At 39.7% G+C, this 22,820-nt stretch overlaps 3 protein-coding genes across 5 annotated transcripts; 2 read left to right on the plus strand and 1 right to left on the minus strand.

Annotated features, from left to right (window-relative positions):
* Positions 1-436: 436 nt before the first annotated feature.
* LOC139292817 (cell surface glycoprotein CD200 receptor 1) lies at positions 437-5,230 on the minus strand. The gene is made up of 7 exons (XM_070915208.1): positions 5,128-5,230; positions 3,415-3,468; positions 2,427-2,732; positions 1,706-1,975; positions 1,379-1,475; positions 1,221-1,263; positions 437-1,131 (listed from the first exon to the last, which is right to left on the minus strand). The coding sequence occupies exons 1-7, from the start codon at positions 5,195-5,197 to the stop codon at positions 1,042-1,044; spliced, it is 930 nt and encodes a 309-aa protein (XP_070771309.1). The 5' UTR covers positions 5,198-5,230; the 3' UTR covers positions 437-1,041.
* Positions 5,231-8,139: 2,909 nt separating this feature from the next.
* Positions 8,140-13,455, plus strand: cfap91 (cilia and flagella associated protein 91). Its single transcript, XM_070915093.1, has 17 exons — positions 8,140-8,227; positions 8,337-8,413; positions 8,901-9,058; positions 9,182-9,262; positions 9,444-9,500; positions 9,599-9,777; positions 9,973-10,150; positions 10,915-11,072; positions 11,176-11,337; positions 11,451-11,590; positions 11,671-11,784; positions 11,882-11,953; positions 12,150-12,296; positions 12,375-12,596; positions 12,706-12,854; positions 12,956-13,047; positions 13,221-13,455. Exons 1-17 carry the CDS (start codon positions 8,140-8,142, stop codon positions 13,415-13,417), a joined length of 2,271 nt encoding a protein of 756 aa, XP_070771194.1. The 3' UTR covers positions 13,418-13,455.
* A 1,168-nt stretch (positions 13,456-14,623) lies between these two features.
* nr1i2 (nuclear receptor subfamily 1, group I, member 2) lies at positions 14,624-22,238 on the plus strand. Of its 3 annotated transcripts, none has more exons than XM_070914296.1 (9): positions 14,624-14,729; positions 15,728-15,918; positions 18,028-18,158; positions 18,305-18,474; positions 18,558-18,820; positions 18,926-19,071; positions 21,285-21,401; positions 21,532-21,697; positions 21,786-22,238. In XM_070914296.1, the coding sequence occupies exons 2-9, from the start codon at positions 15,734-15,736 to the stop codon at positions 21,931-21,933; spliced, it is 1,326 nt and encodes a 441-aa protein (XP_070770397.1). In that variant the 5' UTR covers positions 14,624-14,729; positions 15,728-15,733; the 3' UTR covers positions 21,934-22,238. The 3 variants fall into 3 exon arrangements, with proteins under 3 accessions (XP_070770397.1, XP_070770398.1, XP_070770399.1); XM_070914297.1 differs by having other exon boundaries at positions 21,535-21,697; XM_070914298.1 differs by having other exon boundaries at positions 21,592-21,697.
* The last annotated feature ends 582 nt before the right edge of the window (positions 22,239-22,820 follow it).

Genomic DNA, 22,820 nt, shown 5'->3' on the forward strand with positions numbered 1-22,820 from the left:
GTGTAAATGTGGGTACCTGACCATTGTTTTAATAGTTAATCTTGAGAGATTGTGAACCCAACCTTTCAGCAGTTCTAGATTTGAGTGTGTATTAACATGGACTGTGATACAGCTCATGATCATGACGATGGACTATGTTCCAATCTCCACCAGTAGATGGCAGAACAGTTCTAGTTTCCATTTCCTATTCACCTAATCAGTTTCTTCAAGAATGGGTTCACACTCATTACGAGAGTATTGAACCAAATTCTAATACTCACCATTTATTTGGATGGTCCAGAGCTGATAATCATCAAACAGGTGGGTGTTCAACCAAGTATCGGTTACTTTTTTGCAGCACATTGCAAAACAATGTAATGTAAACAACTGACTGCTTTTCACACTTTGTGTCACTCTATTGTAACGACTGACACATTGTCACGGAACATTTTGGGAAGAGATGTATTTTTAATACACGCAGTTACATAATTATACATTAAGGCAAAACATGAATACTTCACATGATATTGTCCATATTATCTTGTGGCAATCACTGAATTACACCTGTCCTTCTCTACTTGGCACCTTTACTGGATTGACAGGAGCAAGAGGTGAACATCTCTTCACAGTTAATCTATAAATATGTGTAATAATACCAATACTATTAATCATCCTCATCTTTATATACTTGCAGCTCATGTATTTGTACATGTATTTCATGAGAGCATGAAAAGTCTTTAGTTCTGTGTGCTGCGTCCGGCTGAAGGCGGTGTTCTTTCCAAATCAGCACTTCATTTGCAGTTATTGTTAATGTACTCCATGAGACCCACACACAGAGTAGTGGGCTGCATTTACTGTGAAAGGGTGCCAGTGTGTGTCATTAGGTACATTCCCTGTTCCATCAGTCAAGAGCACAGAATTAAACTGAGAGGCTTCCCTCTCTTATCGGAAGTCTTTCATCTCACACTCATAACTCTTTACTATTTCCCCCGTTCTCAGTTTCACAGCCTTCAGTTTCTCACAAAGAGCGGAGTGTGTGTGATGCATATAATGTGTATGATTTTATGTGAACAAATCTGCAGATGAGTTGTAGATAGAGTTCACACGTTGAACATAGCTGGCGTAGGGCTCCACTTCCTCCACATCCTCTGTCTGAAAAGGAGGTGTCATGAACAATACTTAACAGTGTGCACTGAAACACACAGAACTATGAACTGCAGAGTTACAGAAAGATTACCTACCGGTGGAGATTTGGATGGTGAGATGTCGCACTGCTGGCATTGCCTGGCAAAAAAGTGGATACACAAACCAGCTCAGTGACTCAACAAAACTAGTAGTTTATACTACTGGTATGCAAGTAGACGATGTAAAACATTTTTCATCAAATGACAATTCATACCTCAATGTTATTAGTTTCTTTTGTGCAAAAGATAAACCTCCTGCCAAAAACCCAATGATCACCACAATAATAAGGACACACAGCCAAGGAACATAACCTGCAAAGTGAAGATTAAAGGTTTGTTAATCTGCTGGACATCAATACAATACATTACATCAATTTACAAAGTTATTAATTTAGTTAGTAATTTACCACTATAATATAAAACATCTTGTCAATGTTGACCCAAAAAACATAAAACAAAATAATCATTTAAAAGTATTGCTTCTGCTCTAAACCCAGAGTTAAATCTTTTCTCTTGTGTTATCCACTCTGCTAAAGCCTGACCTTTTTTGTGTTCTGGTACCAAAGTCTTTTCCTCTTTCCAGTACAGGTGACTGAAAGCACAGCTCAGGTTTGTTGGATCCATTCCCTCTGGAAGCTCCAGGCGACTCTCGACAGTCCAAAATCCATGTGAGTCGAGCAGTGTTTCCACAGATGATGAGTTTCCCAAATTACTCCAGCTGATGCTGGCAGCAGGTTTTCCTCTTTCCGCTTTGCACACTGCCACCATCTTGTTGTCCTTATGCTCTAACCAGGCTGATATACTGGGAGGAACTGAGCCACGGAAGACAAAACAGGAGAAATGAGACTTGCTGAGAACTTCCGCTTGCTGTATTAAAAGGTAAGTTCAACCAAATCCATCCAAAGATGCATTTGCCCTTACACCAAATAATACCTAACCATGCAGATAAAGTAGTTTTAATTTGCTTGCCTTTGCACAAAGTTTTACTTTTTCACTATTTCGTACATTGAGTATAAAATAGTTTAAGATGAAAATCTTCAACAGTGAGGTTGGTGCATTATACAGATTAACAGGGAAATTGTGTCAAGAAAGGCATATTGCTATTGGGGTTTTCAAATGTCACTTTTCAGTGATTTTCACAGCAGTAACACATGTCACTAGAGGTAAGCTGAATTCACTGTTACATTTGGGTGAAGTTACCCTTTAAGAAGTTAACCTTATTGATTACATGTTTTTTTTAAATCATCCATCTTTGAGTCCTACCTGTGATAGCCACGTTGATCTGATAATCTTCACTCCCTCCTCTGTAAACCGACTCACACTTGTAGACTCCCACGTCATAATTTGAAAAGTTTGGGATGTGCAGGTATGACTGAGCGCTGGATGTGTTTCGGAGCGACTTGCCATCATTACAGGAGTCTTTAATTCGGCCATCATTGTCAAAGCCTATCTTACAGACGCTGTATTTCAGGGTTATTTCCCAGATAACATACATCATCTCATTCCATGTTTTATTGCTGCATGTCAGGTTAACATCACTCCCCACGTTGAAAGCTGAATTTCTGACAACTGAAAAAAAAAGAAAAGAATAGTTTCATTATTTTTGCACATACTGGTGCAATGATTGTGCTGAAACAAAAAGATGATAGCATGAATAGTAACACAGATATAACTTGAGGCATGAAGAATGACACAGGATAAAACAGTGATAAAATAAATCATGTAGTTGTTTTATGTTTGTTACAACAAAATATGCCCATATAGAAAGGTGTTATTTGAGGATATGAGGAAACCTTCTTATCAATTATTTTGGATTAAACAGTGGATAAATATCAGTCAGAAATTGTTAAATTTCATTTAAACTCAACTGAAACCCAATAAACTGGGATCTTTAAGATCAACGATGCAATGCTAGCAAAATCCAAACATTATATTTTTTAAGATCTACTGAATGAAAACAAGTGGCAAACATTTGGTATAGCCTCTTAATGTTTTATAATTACATTCCAAAATAAAATAAAAAATAAAGACTAAACATTTCTTATTCAGAAATAACTTGTTTTTTTAATTCTTTAAATTTATTTCAACAAAAAAGTGCTTAATGTCTGCAATGAGGATTAACAAGGAAAGGAGGGATAAAAACATTGGCTTCAACTTCCTGTGCCTTCACTAGTCTTACTTAATATTAATAATCTAATATTTTACTCATACTGTAAAATAGCTGGAGAGAAAAGGGGGGAAATTAGTTTACCATAAACTTTAGGAGGAGAAGTGGTAGAGTTCACAGGGGTGCTTTGATTAGTTCCTGAGAGAGGTGGATGTAAAAACATTAGTAAAACAGTCTGTTTTCAGTCAGAAAGCAGCAGTTAGAGATTCATTCTGAAGTGTTCAATCAGCAGAGCAACAAGCAAGGTGGTTTATCTGTTATTTAGTTTAGTTAGTTTTAAGGTGTGAAGCGATACAATTAAAGCTGTTCAGACATGTCCAACTGCAGCAGGGCTAAATCACAGACAATTGTGACAATATACAGCATTATTTGCTGAAGGAAATTGTTTCTTGAGCTTTTGTAAAACAAAAAACTTATCTGGAGTAAGGAAATCATTGACAGTAAAACATATATAACAGGCAAATGTTATTGTCATAATATCCCCCATTTACTTGTCTACACTGTAGAAGAAGCTCACGACTTTAGCATTGTTATTTCAAAGAAATGAATCGGAAAATTCAGGATTCATTGGCCGAAGTTTTCGCTGCTGAGTGTTATGGGGGTCTGAGACTTGTTTACTTCTGGATGTAAGCAAAGCACAATGCATGACATGGAGTAGTAAAACCACAGACCTCAGGCAGAAGTTTCTCTATTACATTTCAGAGACCCCACAGTGGAAAAAAGTTGCATCAAAGTGTGAACCTGATTTGAAATCATGATTTCCACTGTAGAAACAAGTGGCAGTGTGCCGCTTGTTCATTCAGAAAACAGGCCACAACCTTTTCATACACCTGTTATGGAACAATTGTCTTGCTTGTCAGCTTCTGCATTACCCCACTTCCATGAATGTTCTTTCCACTGACTGTCTACACTGCGAGTCACAAAGATGTAACAGAAATCTCACAAGTACGAACCACCAGATTTACACTTTACTAGTTTACTTGTTGTTAATTTCTTCTTCATTCCCCAGATGTAGGCGATGATCCGATGATGGAAGGAAACTCCGCTGATACTGACTTTTCACATAATATTCTTTATTTGCATCAAAGATCAGGATCAACAGGCATGTGCATCTTGACCTGTACAGCACCCGTAGCCGAATCAGTACTGCTGCCTCGAACACTGTTCAAACTCATCTTTTATACATTTAGGCATACATGGGATCCTACTATAACACGAGTCTGTAAACTTATGTCTCCCTAGGGTCCCTCAGTACCCCAAAACCGATGATAGACAAGTTATTTGCACAGCAGCCAAGGGGTTAGGAAAAGAGACCTCCATAACTCCTACATACCAAGGAGACCTCATCCAAACAATAATGAAGTATGGGGCCCCAACATCTGTTTAGTTGTTCACCTGGAACATTTGCATACGTGGCAACTTTGTACTGTATATAATTTTATGAAAAGACTACTTTTATGAGTAGTGTCAAATAATACACATCATACTCATCCAAATATCACCCACGTCACAGATCACACAGTAATGAACTGTATACTGCATGATATTTGAGGTACATTTCATGCTAATGACAATACATTCACACAACATATTTACATATAGTGTAAAGTACCGCAAATTCGTACAGTATATAAATGACTCCATTCATTTGTAGTTGTAATAAGATGTACCATACAATGTACAAAAGTCCTTACGAGGTCATCATTGTGGAGGTTTTGTGCCCCTCTAAAAAAAAAAGTTTGTATCTAAAAACTGTATCTTCAACCACGTGCAAGTAAAATGTGTTAATGTCCAAACCTGTATTCGTGCTCCATGCTTCAGACGACAAGAGGATAATGGCTGCATAAATCCACATCATGTCCCTCATCTCCAGCTGTCCTCAGGTTGCTCTGTAAACTGGCTACCCCAGTGCCTCTCACACCAGTAAGAAATACATCAAATCTAGTCTTTAACTAAATCCTCAGTCCTGAACGCTGTCTACAGTAACATCAAAACTTTAGAGTTTGGCCTGGGCTACCATGTCAGAAATATAAAAGACATGTGACTAATACGTCCCTCCCTTCTTCTTTCTCTTCCCGTCTCCAAACCGCTTTCCACCCAAACATCTGCCTCTTTCTCCCACACACGATGATGTCTGATAAGTCAAGACACAAGTTTCCTTTCTTGCTAGTCACATGATCACCCTCTTTCAAAGCAGTGTGAACACTCTGAGATAGACACATATACACATAGTATAAAGCAGACACATTAGACATATTCACAGTATGGATTTGTATTATATCATTCATAAAATCTTACATGGGTTTTGCTTCCTAGGTATAGCCTTACTCTATATGAATGCCTTGCTACCTGGGGTACACATATAGCTAAAACTAATGTAGTGTAATACAACAACCCTGCAATAAACCCTGTCTTCTTTAAGGTAAAAATGTTCAGGTTTTGTTGAAACTAAGACAGAGGTGTTGATTCTTTACAGACATTTTGGTGGCTGTAGTTTGTGGTGCTGTTGGCATTATACTGAGAGGTGTTTCTAATATTTAGTCTATCCTCATTGATATGAATGGTGTGGACAAAATATCAGAAACACCTTTCAATATGACACCATAAAATGTAACAGCAGCACAAACTATACAGCCTCCAAAATTACCATACGGTTGAATCACAACTTAAAAAAGAAAGGTTTTATCAAAACACCAACAACGTTGCCAGAAATCCTAAACTAAAGTTATTATAACTTTAGTAGGATTTCTGGCAACGTTGTTGTATTAGACTGCTTTAGTTTTAGCTAGTTTTTAGATAATAAACTGGTCTCTAAGTTTACAGTTATTATAGATTTAAGAAGAAATTTTTCATGCTGTATAAGGATAATTAATGACAAAAGTGATTGTTTGTGGTCTCATATCTACTGGTGCAAGAACAAGCCATTTAAAGGTTACACATTCGCTTTTTATGAAGTGTTAATGTGGTTGTAGGCGTTATTACTGATTCCATCCCGTTTGCAGATCACAGATCAACAGACAGCTATGCATTTGGTAGTTATCACTTGTGTATGTGGTTATGATCTGCATTCTCAATGCGGAGTTTGTGGTTCATGAGTACATCTTGCAATGAGACATCTTGTTATTAACCAAGATGTATCTCATAAAATCTACAGTTGATGGTTTAAGGCTGTCAAAAACAAAACTGGCACTAATGTGAGGACGTAGTACTTGCAATAATCTAGGCTTTAACCAGGCACAAGGCTGTTCTTCTTTTTTTGAGATCTAACATTAGACAGTGCTTATTTAACATATAGGCAGCAGAAGTTCAGCTGACAGTGAGCTGGCACACTTGGCACTAAAACTAGCTTTTCCACAGAATTGCAACACCTTCCAGCTGTGAAGTAATGTTGCTTTGGTCAGCTGTGTTCCTCAAATCCAAAAGACTAAGAAAACCTGACATGCAATTTTTAAAAAAAACTTTGAGAAGGAGAAAAATACTGTGTGTGTGTGTGTGTGTGTGTGTGTGTGTGTGTGTTCTGTTTCCTTTTGATAATGCAGACTTCCTGTTGATGACAAAATCAACTTTTTTGGCTACCCAAAAATGTGCTCTGAGGAGTAAAGAAAAAAGTGAGATGTATGAAGTGAAACACTTAAGATGTCTTCTGGAAATTAAAAATAGCCCCCAAAACATAAAGATCTACATTTGTACTTAGCGGAGCAATGACATTTTAAACACTGACATTGAAAATGTGTGCAAATAAATGTTATTTTACTATTAAAACCGACACCGGATTAGTACTTTGATGAAAGCATGATTTATTTTCACATAAATAAAGTCACATACTATACTGCTCCCTGGTTTAACGGAAAAAATGTGTTGTATCAACACATTTCAGAATGTGTATGCAGTTTTTAATTTTGAGGTATTGTACTCTCAACAATGCAACAAATACTTGACATTATCGTTTATTGCACAAGGGTTATAATTATAATAACATATCAACTCTAAAACGTAAGGCGAGTTGCGAAGGGAGAGGAACCATCCAGGAACCGCTGTTTCCGGAAATATATTTCCCCACTTGAAAGTTTTCTCGTCCTTAGCGTTAAAACACGAGAGTCTTGTATATATTATATTGTGGTTATAGGTTTATGTTAAGACCATTAGTTTTAATAATCCCCTCTTTGTGTTTGAGGAATACATGTTTTTTTCAGTCAGTTTGGTACGGAGAATGCCTTCGAGACCCATAAGCCTCAGCCACCGTCTCTATGGAGAAGAAGTCTGTCAGGGACACACGCGAATCAGAGCTGTAACAAAGGACGCTTCGTCGTTGAAGTTGGAAACAGAACATCGTGAAATAGATGCTGCCGAAGCCGAAAGTAGACTGATTTATACCAACTGATGAACGTGTTATCAAGTTCCTAGTACAAAACGTAGATTTTAGCGTCAGCATGCAGTTAGCGACGCACGCGCCTGAATTGTATGTTCAGTGATTGGATGATTCTTACCGAGCTGTTTCTTGGGAGACGTAATTGTATTCTCCCCTTACGTTGTTCGGTACATAGCGTGTAACTTTTACTCTTTTCTTTTTAACAAGGAACCACATATGTTCAAACACAGTAGGTCATCGGTTGTTTCATATCCACAAAGCCTAGATTTTCCAACTGCCAGTCACGTGACTTCTATGCAGGAAATGAAATGAGTAGACCCCTCCCACTTTCAAACAGTTACCGTCTCCATGGCTACGTTGTTAAATACCACATAGGCCCTTGATATCGCTGTCTGCGAGAGAAATTCATTGGAATATTTATTTTAACTGAAATAAATAAAATGAGCATATATGTCACTCGCACAATTCCTAAGAAAAATGATGCTAATAAAGTTGTTCAGCGGCAGCGGGTTTATGACTACTTGTATGGTAAGTAAACTTAACTTACTGCCAGCCGACGCGAGCTAACGCTACCATTTGAAATCTTGCTAGCTCTTGGTGGACTTTAGCTAACTAGCTGAATTGTTTTGAACCGCAGATCCAGTTTACACCGTGTCATCGCAGGTAGACCATGTCAGGTCCAGCGTCAAGGCCTATGCATCTAAAGACCGAATTGTAAGTTGTGTCCATATTTGTCATACAGCAAAATATTGATTGTGTTGCTAACATTAAAGAAAGGTCATGTCATCAGATAACGTTAACTAATAATTAGGTTAAGCCCTGGCAAAGTGTTATATCTCTTTAATTAAAAGAAGGGTAACTTTACCATAATTAACTATTTACTATTTACTATACTATAAGTACCAAGTCAAAGGCAACAGTCTCTTTGGCTCAATAATTCTTAAACACAAGATATTATCTTGGGATAAACTCTAATGTTATTAGCATGGGGTTTGTTTTGTTGAGTTTTGTTGCTTATAGCTCTTAAGAATGCACAGAGAGTTTTTTTTTAAATGACAAGGTGTTGTCTTCAGTTGTTTACAGGTAAATCCACCTAGATCCACCAATATTGTTTCTCAGTTGTTACTTTTGACACGTTAGAGCAAAGAAACGGACTGAATTAAACACACTCGCTGACAGTATTTCTCTTTGCCTGTATCAGAGAAGAGTGCCTGAGTTTGGGTCTATGTTCAGTAACCTGTCCCACCACCCACGGTATACTGTTCAAATGGATCCTGCAGACCCAGTACCGGCCTCTATTGATCGTCGCTGGCGAGGCCACTCAGAACAGCGCAGAGAGGCACTGCAGCAATTGGCTGGGTAACACGAACAGACACTATTTAATGAGCAGCAGCAGTTACTGAGTTGTATAATCTCTGTTAATCATTACAAATATAAACTGTGTCTGTTTTTTTTTGTGATTTTTTATTATCTTCTTGACAGGGTTATCCCAAATGTTCAGCCATGGCTGAAAAGGGAGGAGTGCCATGTGACGGGAGCTGATCGGTGGAAATACTTTAAACGGTTTGATTAGCCAGCCTAATCTCTATGAATATGGTGGAATACAATCATACTGTTCATTTTGCAGCAGTTACCTCTGCCTGATACTATGACAGTTTACAAAAGATAATAGCCAAGCTGCCCCGCTTTCTACATTAATTATTGACATAGGCTCTGACGTGGTGTTCCATTTTGTTTCCTTTAGCCCTCTGATTCCCTTTGCACAGCAGGTTCCCCCAGATGTGATTTTTGCTTTGCCAAAGTAAGTTCAACAGGTTCCTCGCATTTCTTCATTTGCCAGCCATTTCTGTTGAGACCTTTTGCTGGTAGAGGGTACATTCTCTCTTTTTGTCTCCTCAGAGAGGACTTTGTATTCACTGGTGGAAACAATCTTGAGCAACAGCCCACCCACTTCACTGTGGGGGTCCAGACAGACTACAGGGAAAGTGAAGCTCAGACAGATCCATACAGCCCTGATTATGTGGTACAACCTGGGACAACTCCCTCAGAGCTCCTGCAACTGGCAGCTTTTACTTGGGGTACTTGATTAACTGTTCAAATCTTAACCATTTATAGACTATAATGTATAATTACCTTATATCTCCAGCCTTCCCACTGGTGATCTCAACTGAACAGTCTACCTATACCTTTAGTGTCTTATAATTAGCTTTCCAATGCCTCGCCTCACCTTGGCAAATTACATTTAAACCCTCTCTGATGACAATTCCCCTCAGGTCGTGGACTGCCTGCAGGCATGGCAGAAGTGGAAATGATAGAGCGGGCACGTGCCAAACGAGCTTGGGAGGCCATCCTTCCTCCACTGGATGACCTCAGTCAGCTGGACAAAAGGAGACGTATGATGGAGGAGATGGAGGCTAAAGAGTGGGCTTTCAGAGAAGGAGAAATCCAGAAGTGAGTGGTGCTTCGCCTCAAACGCTATTATTTTTATCCCTAACTGAAAAAAACAGAAAACCACCACTTACCTAAAATGTTGTTGGTGCAGTGTTTGCCACAGATTTAAACCACCTATTAGCACATACTTCTTGGCCAAGTAGTAATATATCTGCCATCACAAGTACCCCACAGCAAACTATAAAGTCCCCGAACTTGTGTTGCAGCGTGCATTGTTGTCTTTTATGGTACTACCACGGAGGACTCTGAAGTTGGACATTTTCAAATTGTACACACACTGGCTTTAAAGCAGCTATAATCAGTACTATTTATATTTACAGTGGATCAAATTATTATGTGTACATGTGAAAGGGGTCACTTGTAATGAACTCACAGAGAATGACACTGTTTGGGTTTTCCAGCTGCAGCCAACATCACTCTTTTGGTTCTTTCTCACCGCTCTCGTCAGTGTCATTTACTGTACACCCAGTGCCAGTGTTGTGGTCATAGCTTGTTTCTGCTGCCCCCAAGTGGACAAACAATTTGCTATTGGAGGTTTAAGCAAAGTGAGTGCATGCTGACACATGGGTTCTTCCATTATAAAGGCAGTTTTTCTCATCAAAATGCCACAACCATAATACGACTTGGGGTAATATACGTCTAACGAAGAACGGTGTATAGGATATATCCAGTTCTTAGCTTTTTAGGGAATCTTGTTCCTGCTGTGTTTCTCATGCAAAACCTGCCCTTCTGCACTGCTCTCTGTTTTTGTGGATGGTGGACAGGTTGCAAGAGACTCGTCTTGCTGTACTGGAGGGCCTCTTGAAGCAGAGGGACGAGGCCCAGAAAGAAGTCACAAGAGAGAGACTGAACCAGATATATTCTAAGCGTCAAAAAGACAAGGAGACCAAGCTACACAAGATTCACAATGACTACATCAGGTGTAAGGCAACCACTGCCTCAAACATAATATTCGGATCATAAATGTATTAGTCAAGGCTTCGTTTCACTCTTTCTCATCTATCTCTTCTTTTTCATTTCTGTAGCACTGAGAAAACTGGAAGCTAAGTGGAGAAATGTGGAGGGGAAGCGAGAGCGACGTGGCATTGTCAAAGACTATACAGATCCTCAGACATATGCCACTCGCAGTGACACATTCATCAGCAGGAACAATGAGTTAAAAAGCCACTACTTAGACACATATGAAGGTCTGAATCTAAATGCTTTTGGACAAATAGAATTTTGCGGGTAATTTCCATAATAACACCTCAGAGACAACAGTATCTCTTTATTGTTAAGGTAACTTTTTTGTCAATCACAGGCTTGCTAGAGCTAGAGGCTGGACTCTCTGCCTCAGTCCTCAAGCCACGGGTGAAAAGAATCAAACCCAAAGTCAACATCATGAAGGATGCCATCAAGCCCCCTGTGAACAGAGCAGTCGAACTGATGAAGACATACAAGGTAAAACAAAAAGAAATATGTTCAGTAAACATATCACTTGAGTTCTAGATACACATGGATGACCAACTGTGGCTCCACAGGCGCTGAGGGAGGAGGAGAACGAGCAATTGACAAAGAAGTCCTTGCGTTTTCTTGTCAAGAAGGAGAAGCCTGTTCCTCGTCCTGTCACTCCCAGAGTGGAGGAGCCACCAGAGGTCAGCTGATGTCTCTGACTCTAATGAACACTGACCTTGTTCATCCTACATGTATTTGAGATGCTATTTGTTAATTAATTTATATGTCCCTCATTAGGGGGATGAGGAGATGGAGCTCGCAGTCATCCACTTGCAGAAACTATTGAGAGGAAGAAGTATCCAGTACGAGGTCTGAACATTCCTACATGCATGTGTGTGTGTGTGTGTGTGTGTGTGTGTGTGTGTGTGTGTGTGTGTGTGTGTGTGTGTGTGTTTACCTGCATATCTGTGACTTTTTCTTATGCCTAAAGTGCCCACAGAAATTTTTGCATGTGTTTCAAGTTGTAAGGACATCTCTATTCATTTCTGTCTATGTTGTTGTACAGATGTTTAAGGGCAAGGAGAACCATCTAGAGCTCATCCAGGAACTGAGAACTGTAAATGCCCTGCAACGAGAGGAGCAGGAGCTACAGAAAGCTGACAAAGGGATCGTAATAACCCTGAAAAAACAGAGAGACAAACATAGACACCAGGTGAAACACAGACAGATTCACATGTGAAACTTGACAAATTCCAAACAATCTCATTACGCCTTCTCTCTCCCCACCCAGAGCACTCAAGAGGAGGCATCTCGGGCCAGAGTGGTAGGTGCAGAGCTTGAGCACTTGTTCGACATCTTGTCCAAGGAGCTGATTCATCTCCAGGAAGAGCACAGGATCCATGCCTTTACACTACTGGCTGAGAGAGACCGTCGCCTACGAGAGGCTGAGGAGAGTGGGAGGAGACAGGTGGAGGAGCGCAGACGCAGAGAAGAAGATGAGATCTTCAGACAAGTGCGTACATGTGTACATGTTTAGCTATGAATGTGTTATTGAGGTAATTCTAAAAGTAAGATGTGTGATTGTCTGTACATGTTTTAATGTCCTTAACACTGTGTCACAGGTGGTGCAGGTACACCAGGAAACGGTGGATTTGTATTTGGAGGACATCATCCTTGAGACCTTGGAGCAGACAGCTGACCAGCAGGCCAGAGAGGAGATCCACAGGAGGGCAAAGGAGGTCAACGACATCGCTTATGCCATGGAGGACAGGTAATGGATTCCTTAGCGTGTCTGCTGATGCTTTGTATTCAGAAGTAATTCAAACCCAAGCATAATAAACAAATCATTTGTATGTGTGTGTGTGTGAGTAGCCGCAACAATCTTCAGTCGGAGGAGATTGTGTCAGAGTTGGTGTACAGTTTCCTTATCCCAGAGGTCGAGAAGATCAGCGTCAGACAAAGAGGTTTGGGAGATTTTTCTGTTTTACACTGTATTCACACATTAAATTATGAGTAGACAGTATTTGTAGCAATAATTAAAAACACACTCTTAAAAGTAAGAGATAAATGCCCTTTCTAAGCAAAAACAAACAGAAAATGACTCTTGAATGATGAAGTTGTGGTTTCTCTCTCCCAGTGCACCAGAGGCAGCATAGACACTTGCAGGCAGCTCGGAGTATCATTCAGGGGTCTGCAGAGCCTTCTAGGATCCTTCGTAGTACTCTGGGGGCCTCACAGTCGACCTGTCTCTCTTTAAGAGCCTCAAACCGAGTCCTGGAGGAGATGTTCAACCAAGTGGAGCAGGGGAAGGAAGCAGAGCAGCACCACACTTAAACTGAGTGAAGGACTACAAATATAAAAAGTGTATTGAGTTGCAGTCTGATGTCTAAACTTGTTGTTTGCTCATATTAGTAAAGTATAAGTTTCATAATCATCATTGTGGGTTTATGGGTTAATTATTGCCTTTTGATTATTACTACTTACATATGTTATCTAGAATCTACACTATATTCCCATCTTGTCTGACAGGATCCAATATGGATATAGGTATTGAAGATACAGGGTTCTCAGTTACTCATTTTGATGACTTCTCTCTTATTTTAACAATTTACATTTAAAATTTTAAATGTTAAACCTAGTATCACTTTTAGAAATGTCATGATGTTTTGCAGTTCTCTTAAACAATTTCATTGATTTTTTTGTGTTGTGTTACAATGCATGTTAACTTTCTCAGCAAATCTATTAAGCAAACAGTTAAGTATATATATATATATTTTAATACATATCACATACAGTAGGTATCACATTCTCAGAAAACATATTTCATCAAATTATATGTAATACAATATCATGTCAGGTATGTTAAATGCAAGAACTTATTGCAGTTTGCTTTAAACGTCCTTTTTGGCCACTCCCAGCACCGGTACAGTAATTACTTGAATAGACTCGCAACTAAATCCAAACGGCGGGTGGCTTCATCTGGATTTTGCTAACAACGGTTCACTTGACCGCAGTAAAAACCTTCCTGCCACAGTTAGTCAACAGACCTACTAATGACTACAGGACAGTATTCAAAATATTAGAGGAAACAGTCAGGACAGAATTACAAGAAAAGATGATTGGTGACAGGGAGGTTGGGGTTAACGCGACATAAATAAAAAACAGCCTACACATAATATACCTCACCCACCTGTGGGTGGGGGTTGCTGCAGCACCCTCAGCACCTCTCCTTCCCGTGGCTGTGTCAGTTGCGCCTCACGTTCATTAATCAACAGTGGTCAGTGAAAACTTTCCTCAATACTCAATACATTTTCACACATTGCAGTTTAAGTTTTAATCAGTCCCATTTGTTTCTTTATGCTTTCATACCAAGGCGATGCGCCTTACGCGGGCATTGTATCCCAATGGTACCCCCCCCCCCCCCCCCCCCCCCCCGGTCGCGTCCAGCGGGCTGCAGCCAGAAATACTTGTAGCAACGAGCCCGGTATCTAACAGCAAACAACACGTCAAGCAGGAAGAGCAAATGCGATACTCGTTCTCACCTGTTGACTGTTCAGTAAATCCAGAATCCACCGGGATTAACTGCTGCGAGGAGAAACCTTGTGGACTACAGACAGCTGTTTGGACATCTGGAATCACCAAATCAGTGAGTTGAATGATCTCGATCACTGTTGTTTGATTAAAACATGACCTTTAATCAGCTAAAGGAGAGGTAGGAAAAGTAGGTTTCACACTATTTTAGGGGCGACAGAGTCTCTTACATGTTTGTAACTGATTGAAAATGACACTTTGCTGTGTCACAGCTGCTGCCGGCCAAGTCAAAGACATGATTGAAGATGTGCGTTACCCAAACAAGAATTGGTTTTACGAGCTACTTATTGAGAATGTGCTTTCTTAAGTGAAAGTAATGGGTTACTCGTGGTGTTTGTGCACGGTTTAAAGACACAACACATCACACTTGGTTTACACTTACAGTCCATACAATACACAGTATGCCTGGTTTCAAAGTAATGTCATAGATGGCTTGCAGTGTACAGGATTCATGATAGGGTGATTTGATTGATGTATTTATTGACACGGAAAATACATGTTTTTTTAGATAAGAAAATCTTTCTTTAGGTCTGTTTCAGTTCATTTGCATTCAACAAGACCTCAAAACCCTTTTAACCCATTAGTCTTGTTGCCATTTGTCATAGCTATTCACTGTCCTGCGACACTTCATGTGTTGTATGAAATGGTTCCCAGTGGTGATCATTTAGCCTCAGGGAATGGATTGAGATTAAAGGCGTTTAATAGACTTAAATGTCTCCACTAAGCCCTTATTCATACATGTTTATGCCTCATTGCACCTTTATTCAAAAATGTAATGGAGAAAGAATATTCAGTCATAAAATTGTTGTCTTATGTTTATATTTGAAGGCAAGAGCATCACGGCACAGCCTTGCAGATCATATGTCTTCTGTAAATTAGTAGTGATATGGTTAAAAAGTTAAGCTTGATCTCACAGTGTTGTTTGTGCGTGTGGCTGTCAACACTAACACCTCACTTACCACAAACCCTGGCACTTCTTACAAAAGCTAATGCTGCATTTGGAATGCATTTATATGAAGTTAGTGATGCCAGAATCGTCTAACCGTCCCTTAGGTGAGAATGAGTAAGAAGGCCACTGGTGTGGAGACCATCCGAGAAGCGCTCACAAGGCAAAAAGAAGATGAGGATGAGGGAGGAAAGGAGACAGAAGATGAGGAGCCCAGAGCCTGCGGTGTGTGTGGAGATCTGGCTAAGGGTTACCACTTCAATGCCCTGACATGCGAAGGCTGCAAGGGCTTCTTCAGGTGAGGCTGGACACTCACTCTTTTCCTCTCTCACACATGCTGCAGCTTCTCCCTCATAGCTGCTGTTGATGCTCCATTCTGTGTTCTTACTTCCTAATTGTTACAATATTTATAACAACGAGAGAGGTGACGAAATGCTTCTCACTTTCTGTAAATATAATAAAACATAGAAATAATAGTTTTCTCAGTTGCTTAAGCACATTTTCTGAAACACTGTTACCAAAAAGAAAGTACGATCATCACATGAATTTAAATTTATACTGCGCCGCACAACATGTCATCCCGCTCCAAGTGCTCATTCATGTTTGAAAAGTACATAAATTAATTATGATTGTCTATATTATGAATATTTTTGGGTTTTAGACTGTCAGCCGTATAAAACAAACAATGTGTAGACGGCACTTTGTTTGACATGTTTATAGACAAAACAGTTAATTAAGTAATGAGCAGATGAATCGACAGATTAATCCTGTCCTACTGTACCTCACATCTGATATGTGCCTTTACAACACACATGACACAGCTATCCCCTCTTTGTCCCTGCTGTGACGTCCTCACATGTTGCATGTACACGTCTGTCTCTTCCTGTGTGACCTCCTCCTCCTCTTACCAAACCACCACATATACACATCTACCCTGCATGAGTGTTGTCCTGACTGTTGGCTGCTCCATATTCAGGTGCATAAAACTCTAACTAAGAAACTAACAAAAAAAAGTTTTCCCCCTATAATGTTTGAGGTTTCCTCAGTTGTTGCGATGTATTGATTTGTATCTGACAGTTGTGAGAATAGGGTTAAACAAACGCCAAAACTGCTTTTCATGCAATCAACAAAATCACATAATGGAGTCGCTGTAACAAAAAAGTCTTCAGTCAAAGCAGCAAAAAGAGGAAAAAAATGTCCTTTCTTACAGTCATTAGTGGTAAACAAACCTGAAAACAAAGCTTTCCATTTATATCAGGACATAGATTTTCATTCACGTCATATATGTAGTATATTGTGTATATTCTCCCTGGTCAGACATCTTGGATAAAAAGTGAGTGACAAATGCAACCTTAACACGACTTCAGTCAAAGGTCAAGTCCATGACTTCAGTGAGTGTGACCTGGACACGAGTGTGTAAACTTCCCATAAACATGCCGGAAGAATTCTCTCATTTAGTGAGAAATGGGAAGTATTGTATTTTGGAAGACAAAACACATTGATACTATTGATATTGCATTTTACATGACACGCATCCCTACCATCAGCTGACCAACGCAATGTGCCCCATTACATGCACCTTTATACTGATTATGAAATCAAACGTTTTGTATCTTTGTATATTCAGCAACAGTGAATGATCCTACACAGCAGTTCAACACTTCTCGTCATTTTCATGTGTATCTGATAGTTGAAAAGTAAAGAAAAGAACCAGAAATCAACAGTTAAGTGAATGCATTTGAAGTTTTGACCTCTGCATCACTGCTTTGACACAATGGAGAAGAGCTGTAACAAAATGTGACTACATGACTGACTACATGTAGTATTGGCATCATGACATTATCAGATTACTGGAAATATGAGACAATTATGAATCTGAGTCTGAGAGTAATTCAGTTCAGTAGAACAGCAGTGTAATCCAAGTCTTACCCAGTGCATCACTAAGTCAGCAGAAGATATATACATATGAAGAAATGCATATTGTTACACACTGATGTGTTTTGAGAAAGATAATTTTAATGTAGCAAGGCAACTGTACTACATTTGTTTATTTTCGACACAGATGTTGGAGGTTATTATAACATATAAAAGTTATAATGGCTTGGATGTTCCAGTTAAAAGTGTTAATCTACAAGAACATGTTGAATATTTATGCATCTAAAGCTGCATGCGGTCTGAACCAGTAAATTTGAGGGACGTGAAATGAAAACAATGAGCTGAAAGAGGCCAAAAATCTCCGTAGAGCTGCAGCGTTTGGTTTGTCACTACAAACAGCCCCTCTCACATTATCTGGTTTGGGTAAATATGTTTCATTCCATAATTCTCAGTTGTGTTTTAATGCATGTGATTTCTAACTTCAGATCGATGTTTGTAAGCTGTTACTTGGTGGATTTTTAAATCATTTCAGACGTGCCATAAAGAGGACATCGCCGCTCTGCTGTCCGTTCCTAAATAAATGCAGTATAACCAAAAACAACCGGCGGTCCTGTCAAGCCTGCCGCTTCCGTAAATGCCAGGCCATAGGCATGCGCAAAGAAAGTAAGTAGCATCCAGATACAACAAATGATCCCTTATTATTTTACGGCAAACCTTTATTTGTGACTTTAAAATGTATATTTTTACATAAAAGTGACAGCACTGCAGGAGTGATTTACAGGTACAGGTATGTTTTTGTGTCCTTGCAGTGGTCATGTCTGAGAAGGAGGTATTAGAGAGGAGGGTCCGAATCAAGAAGAAGAAGATGCTCGACACTCCAATACAGCTTTCATCTCAACAAGAGGAAACCATTCAGGAGCTACTCTGCAGCCACCACAGCACATTTGACTCAGCATTTTACCGCTTCAGTGGCTTTAGGGTGTGTGAATAACAGCAGGCTTGTTTGAGGTGTTGTCATTATCATTGTTTTAACTTGCCTGGCTGGTGTTTTCCTTTTTTCAGCCTATGGACAGAAACATCCTTCCTGTGAGTGAGTACAAGCAGTCTGCAAGCGAGCCCTCGTATGCCTGCTCCCTCTCCTCCTCTTCCTCCTTCTCGTCCTTCACCTCCTCCTCCAGTCTCTGTGGTTCCTCTGGAAAACAAGAGAACCAGGAGGGCGAACAGGTCAAAAAAAGTGTTTTCACTGCTCTTCCACACGTGACTGACCTCACAACTTACATGATCCAGGACATCATTAGTTTCTCCAAAAGTCTTCAGGACTTCAGGTAAATTTGTGCCTCAACGCATATTCAAATATGTCTCAGTGGGTATGTTTGTTATGACTAGTGTCTCATTCACCATTAAGTGTGTGTCACACTGGTTTCTCACAGGTCTCTAACCATTGGGGACCAAATTGCTCTGTTGAAGGGAGCCACATTTGAAGTTATGCAGATCCGCTTTAACATGGTGTTCAATGCAAAAACAAGCAACTGGGAATGTGGCCATATTACATACTGCATAGATGATGCTGTACGAGGTGAGGTTACTTACATAAACAAAAGCCAAATCACGCTTTTATATATTCAGAGGGGTAGGCTTGGCTATTTCTACTGTACAGATGAGTGCATGCACATTACCAATAACACTTCACAATTTGCACAGATGCAGATTTGCACTGCATAACATTCTGTGCAAATGTTTTAAATATCCACTAACCTTTGAGGGAAGATTGCAAGATTCTCATTTTATGAGAATGACAGACAAGTCATATTGAAACGTGTGGGCAGCACAAGCTGTAAACACAACATTGACATATTATCACCTCATAAAGTGTATATGGTGAACGTTTTGACAAACAGCTGCCTATTAACACATCTAGCACACACAGAGCATCATCATCATTCACTTGGAGTTGTGTCTTCGGCCACCTGGTGAATATAAGTCCAATATTTACTCTCCTTTTAGCTCTGTTTTTGGTCTCCACCAACCCCTGAGGGAAATATCTGGTTCTTTAGCTGCTAAATGCTCCGCTTTGTTCACCAGCTAGTTGCTAATTGTGTCTGTCTGCTGTTTGGTTCTGAGTACAGGTGAGTTTATCAGAGCTTTTTTGCTAAAAAAATAGCTGCCTGCTGCATCTGTAAACAGCGCTGATGAGAGCCGTGAGACTGAACCATAACGGTAAAGTTGGGAGCTGAAAGAGACTCCATAGAGCTGAGGGGTACTGCAGAGTCAGGTGGTAAATCTCTGGATTTGTCAATATGAGCAACTAATTTCACATAGAAGAAGAAATTTGATCCATTGTTAATATAAAAATATTGATTATTGCAGCTTTAAGGAAAGGGTTGAAATTATATGGAGGCAGAAGTGCCACTGGATTTGTCAGTGCATAATTATAATCAAGTCTTCAGAACTGTACTTAATTCATACAAAATACATTCAGTGATGGTTGTAGCTTAACCAGTATGTATTGGAAATACAAAAGCATTGGATAGATGGGACAGATAAGTGTTTTAAAGGCACAAATATGATCTGATGCTTCTTAAAGATTCAGCAGCTCGGAGGTATGTACTGTATGTGAGGAATCTAGGTTATAGTTGAAACCAAAACAAAAGTAGCCTAAGACATGTTAAGTGCCTCTGATTTACAGATGTAGTACATTAGTACCGTGAGTGTAAATGTCATACTCTGGACATGTTCATGTTCATGTATGATGTATGTTGTATTTCTTATTTGTGAGTTGTCAGACATGTAGTAAAATGTGTGTGCACCTCTTATCTCATGTTCTCAGAGGCGTAATGTGACTCCTGACGCGACTCGCCAGAATGTTGTCAAACTGGTGTTGTCTGAAGAAATGTAGTTGGCATTCATTCATTGTCTTCTAGCTTTATACTCACTGTCTTTGGCTGGCAGACAGTCTTTAAAATGTCTCTCAAAGTGCTAATGGAATATTTACAGTAGGAGTAGGAAATAATTTAGGCCACACAGAATATTATTCTGATTTCTGGGTGTCTGTTCAAAATTCATGTTAGGACACTTTCTTAATTACCAATTACCAATGAACTCACTGGTCAAAAAGACCTAACCATGGGATAAACTGACAACAAACAAACTCTTCAAATGGGTGATGATGTAAAGACAGCATCTCATTTTGTCTTTTTGTAAAAAGTCCTGGTATAAGGATGATGGGGCACTCCAAGATATCCTGCCATATGAAGTAAGTGACTGGCAGATGATACAAGTATTCAGTGATATTAGGACAACAGGGCATCTTGTTCAGAGGAGCTTACTTACCACTTACAATTTGTTCTCCATGAAAACTTATTTTATCGGGACAAAGCCTGCATTCACATAATGGCTGAGGCTGCAGACTGTTGGAACATATATTGGTTGGTGCCCAAAAAAACCCAAAATGACCTGTAATAGCTGCATGATGTACATTTCCACAGAATTATTTCCCAAAGTACAACATTACAGTCATGCCAGAATTAATCATTGAGTGAGAACAGCCTTTCTGTTCTCACTGGCAGAGGATGGTTCAAGGCTATATTAGCTGCTACTAGCATAACACACCTTAATCTCCTACCAAACTGTCAGTGGTCAAGTTGCATTGTGGGTAATGTAGTCACAGGACAAGGAAGAAGAATGCATTGAATGAATATCTCTGGTTCTGCTGCACCAATTTTTGTTTTCCTAGTCTTCTCTAGTCCATCTCTTTCGTGTCATTGACCTCTGTTCACCTGTGTTTTGTAGCGGGCTTCCAGCCGCTCCTGCTGGAGCCTCTGCTCAAATTGCACCACACACTGCGCAAACTGGGCCTGCAGGAGGAAGAGTATGTTCTCATGCAAGCCATGTCCCTGTTTTCTCCAGGTAGCAGCAGGTCTTCATCAGTTCATCCCAGTCCTTGCTAATCAATCATTTATAAACCCTGTTAATATTCAAACCCTAGAAAACAGTGTGTGCATTTGTACACAGCCAAATAATAAAACTGTATTTTCAGAAGTTCTCAGGTTCAGGTTGCTTCGGATCAGTCGAGATTTGTTTTTATTCAATCTATCAGACCGTCCAGGTGTGCAGCAACACAGCGTGATTGACGAGCTTCATGAAAACTTGGCGCTGACACTAAAAACCTGGATTGACTGCAAGAGAACAGGACCAGAAAAACAGTGAGTGAAATACCAAGTGCCACTCTCAGTCGAGTCCGTCTGAAACCTTCCTCAGATTGAACCTCCTTTGTTTTCTCTGTGCCTCCAGTCTGCTGTACCCCAAAGTGATGGCCTGTCTCACCGAGATGAGAACAATGACTGAGGAGTACAGCAAACAGGTTCTGCAGATCCAGGACATCCAGCCTGACATTCTCTCTCCTCTCATAATGGAGGTGGTCAGTAAAAACCCGTTATGACTTCTAATACTGACTGTACAAACTGAAAACCCGCTGAATGTGCTCATTGATTCAAATGTATTTCTGTCGTGTAATAGTCTTGAGCATAGCCCGCACAAAATCCTGAACAGATGAAGATGATCGTAAACCTCACAGTCTGAGTCAGTCAAGTCCTGCTGAAATGAGGAAAGAGCTGTAGTCGCAAAGATAATCTTTGCTTTTTGTATTTGTTACCACAGGTTGTGTTTAGTTTTGTGTTTTGATGCCATCATGTGCAACAGAAATGCTCTTTTTTTTATTCTGGTGAATAAAACTTACTAAAGGTACTCCTCAGACTGAAGTGTGTGCTGGTGCTCCTAGAGTCATTAACAGCATAATAGGACAAACACTGCCCCACTGTGGTCATACTAAGACAAAGACTGATCTGTTGGTGCAACAGCAAAAATCTTGTCTGGATAAGACGTTTAATAAGTGTGATTCTTAGGAGCAGACTGTTGTGACTTCTAAGTTTAAAATGTAAAATAATAATAATCCTATTAATTCCATAATAGGATATATCGTAATAACTATGGTCATCCCTTGACTTTTCATTAGGTCAAAATCTATTTTTTTCCCAATAATTTGGTACCAAAAACCTGCAAAAGTTATGGCATTTTCATCAGTCTCATCTGTACTTTGTTTTTAGAGCCATTTAGCAAATGAGAGCATGCTAAGATGCTTAACTAAAATGGTGAACATGGTAAACACTGAACTTCAGTCATGTTAGCACTGTCATTTGAGCATGTTAGCATGTTGATGTTAGCATTTAGCTCAAAGCACAGAGCTGCTAGCATGGCTGTAGACTCCCAGTCTTGTTATAATATATAATAATAATATAATAATAACTTTATTTATATAGCACCTTTCAA

This window comes from Enoplosus armatus, chromosome 11 (genome assembly GCF_043641665.1).
Source record: "Enoplosus armatus isolate fEnoArm2 chromosome 11, fEnoArm2.hap1, whole genome shotgun sequence".
NCBI classification, from domain to species: Eukaryota; Metazoa; Chordata; class Actinopteri; order Centrarchiformes; family Enoplosidae; genus Enoplosus; species Enoplosus armatus.

Bases quoted from the DNA above. Each gene is read 5' to 3' on its own strand.
- LOC139292817 (XM_070915208.1), bottom strand. From the start codon at position 5,197: ATGAGGGACATGATGTGGATTTATGCAGCCATTATCCTCTTGTCGTCT. The intron at 1,476-1,705 runs GTCAGGCTTTAG...TTCACTTTGCAG, and splicing joins GGTACCAGAACACAAAAAAG to GTTATGTTCCTTGGCTGTGT. The intron at 1,132-1,220 runs GTAGGTAATCTT...CCTCCTTTTCAG, and splicing joins CACCATCCAAATCTCCACCG to ACAGAGGATGTGGAGGAAGT.
- cfap91 (XM_070915093.1), top strand. From the start codon at position 8,140: ATGAGCATATATGTCACTCGCACAATTCCTAAGAAAAATGATGCTAAT. The intron at 10,151-10,914 runs GTGAGTGGTGCT...GATGGTGGACAG, and splicing joins AGAGAAGGAGAAATCCAGAA to GTTGCAAGAGACTCGTCTTG. The intron at 12,297-12,374 runs GTGAAACACAGA...CTCCCCACCCAG, and splicing joins GAGACAAACATAGACACCAG to AGCACTCAAGAGGAGGCATC.
- nr1i2 (XM_070914296.1), top strand. From the start codon at position 15,734: ATGAGTAAGAAGGCCACTGGTGTGGAGACCATCCGAGAAGCGCTCACA. The intron at 15,919-18,027 runs GTGAGGCTGGAC...AAATCATTTCAG, and splicing joins GGCTGCAAGGGCTTCTTCAG to ACGTGCCATAAAGAGGACAT. The intron at 21,698-21,785 runs GTGAGTGAAATA...CTGTGCCTCCAG, and splicing joins AGAACAGGACCAGAAAAACA to TCTGCTGTACCCCAAAGTGA.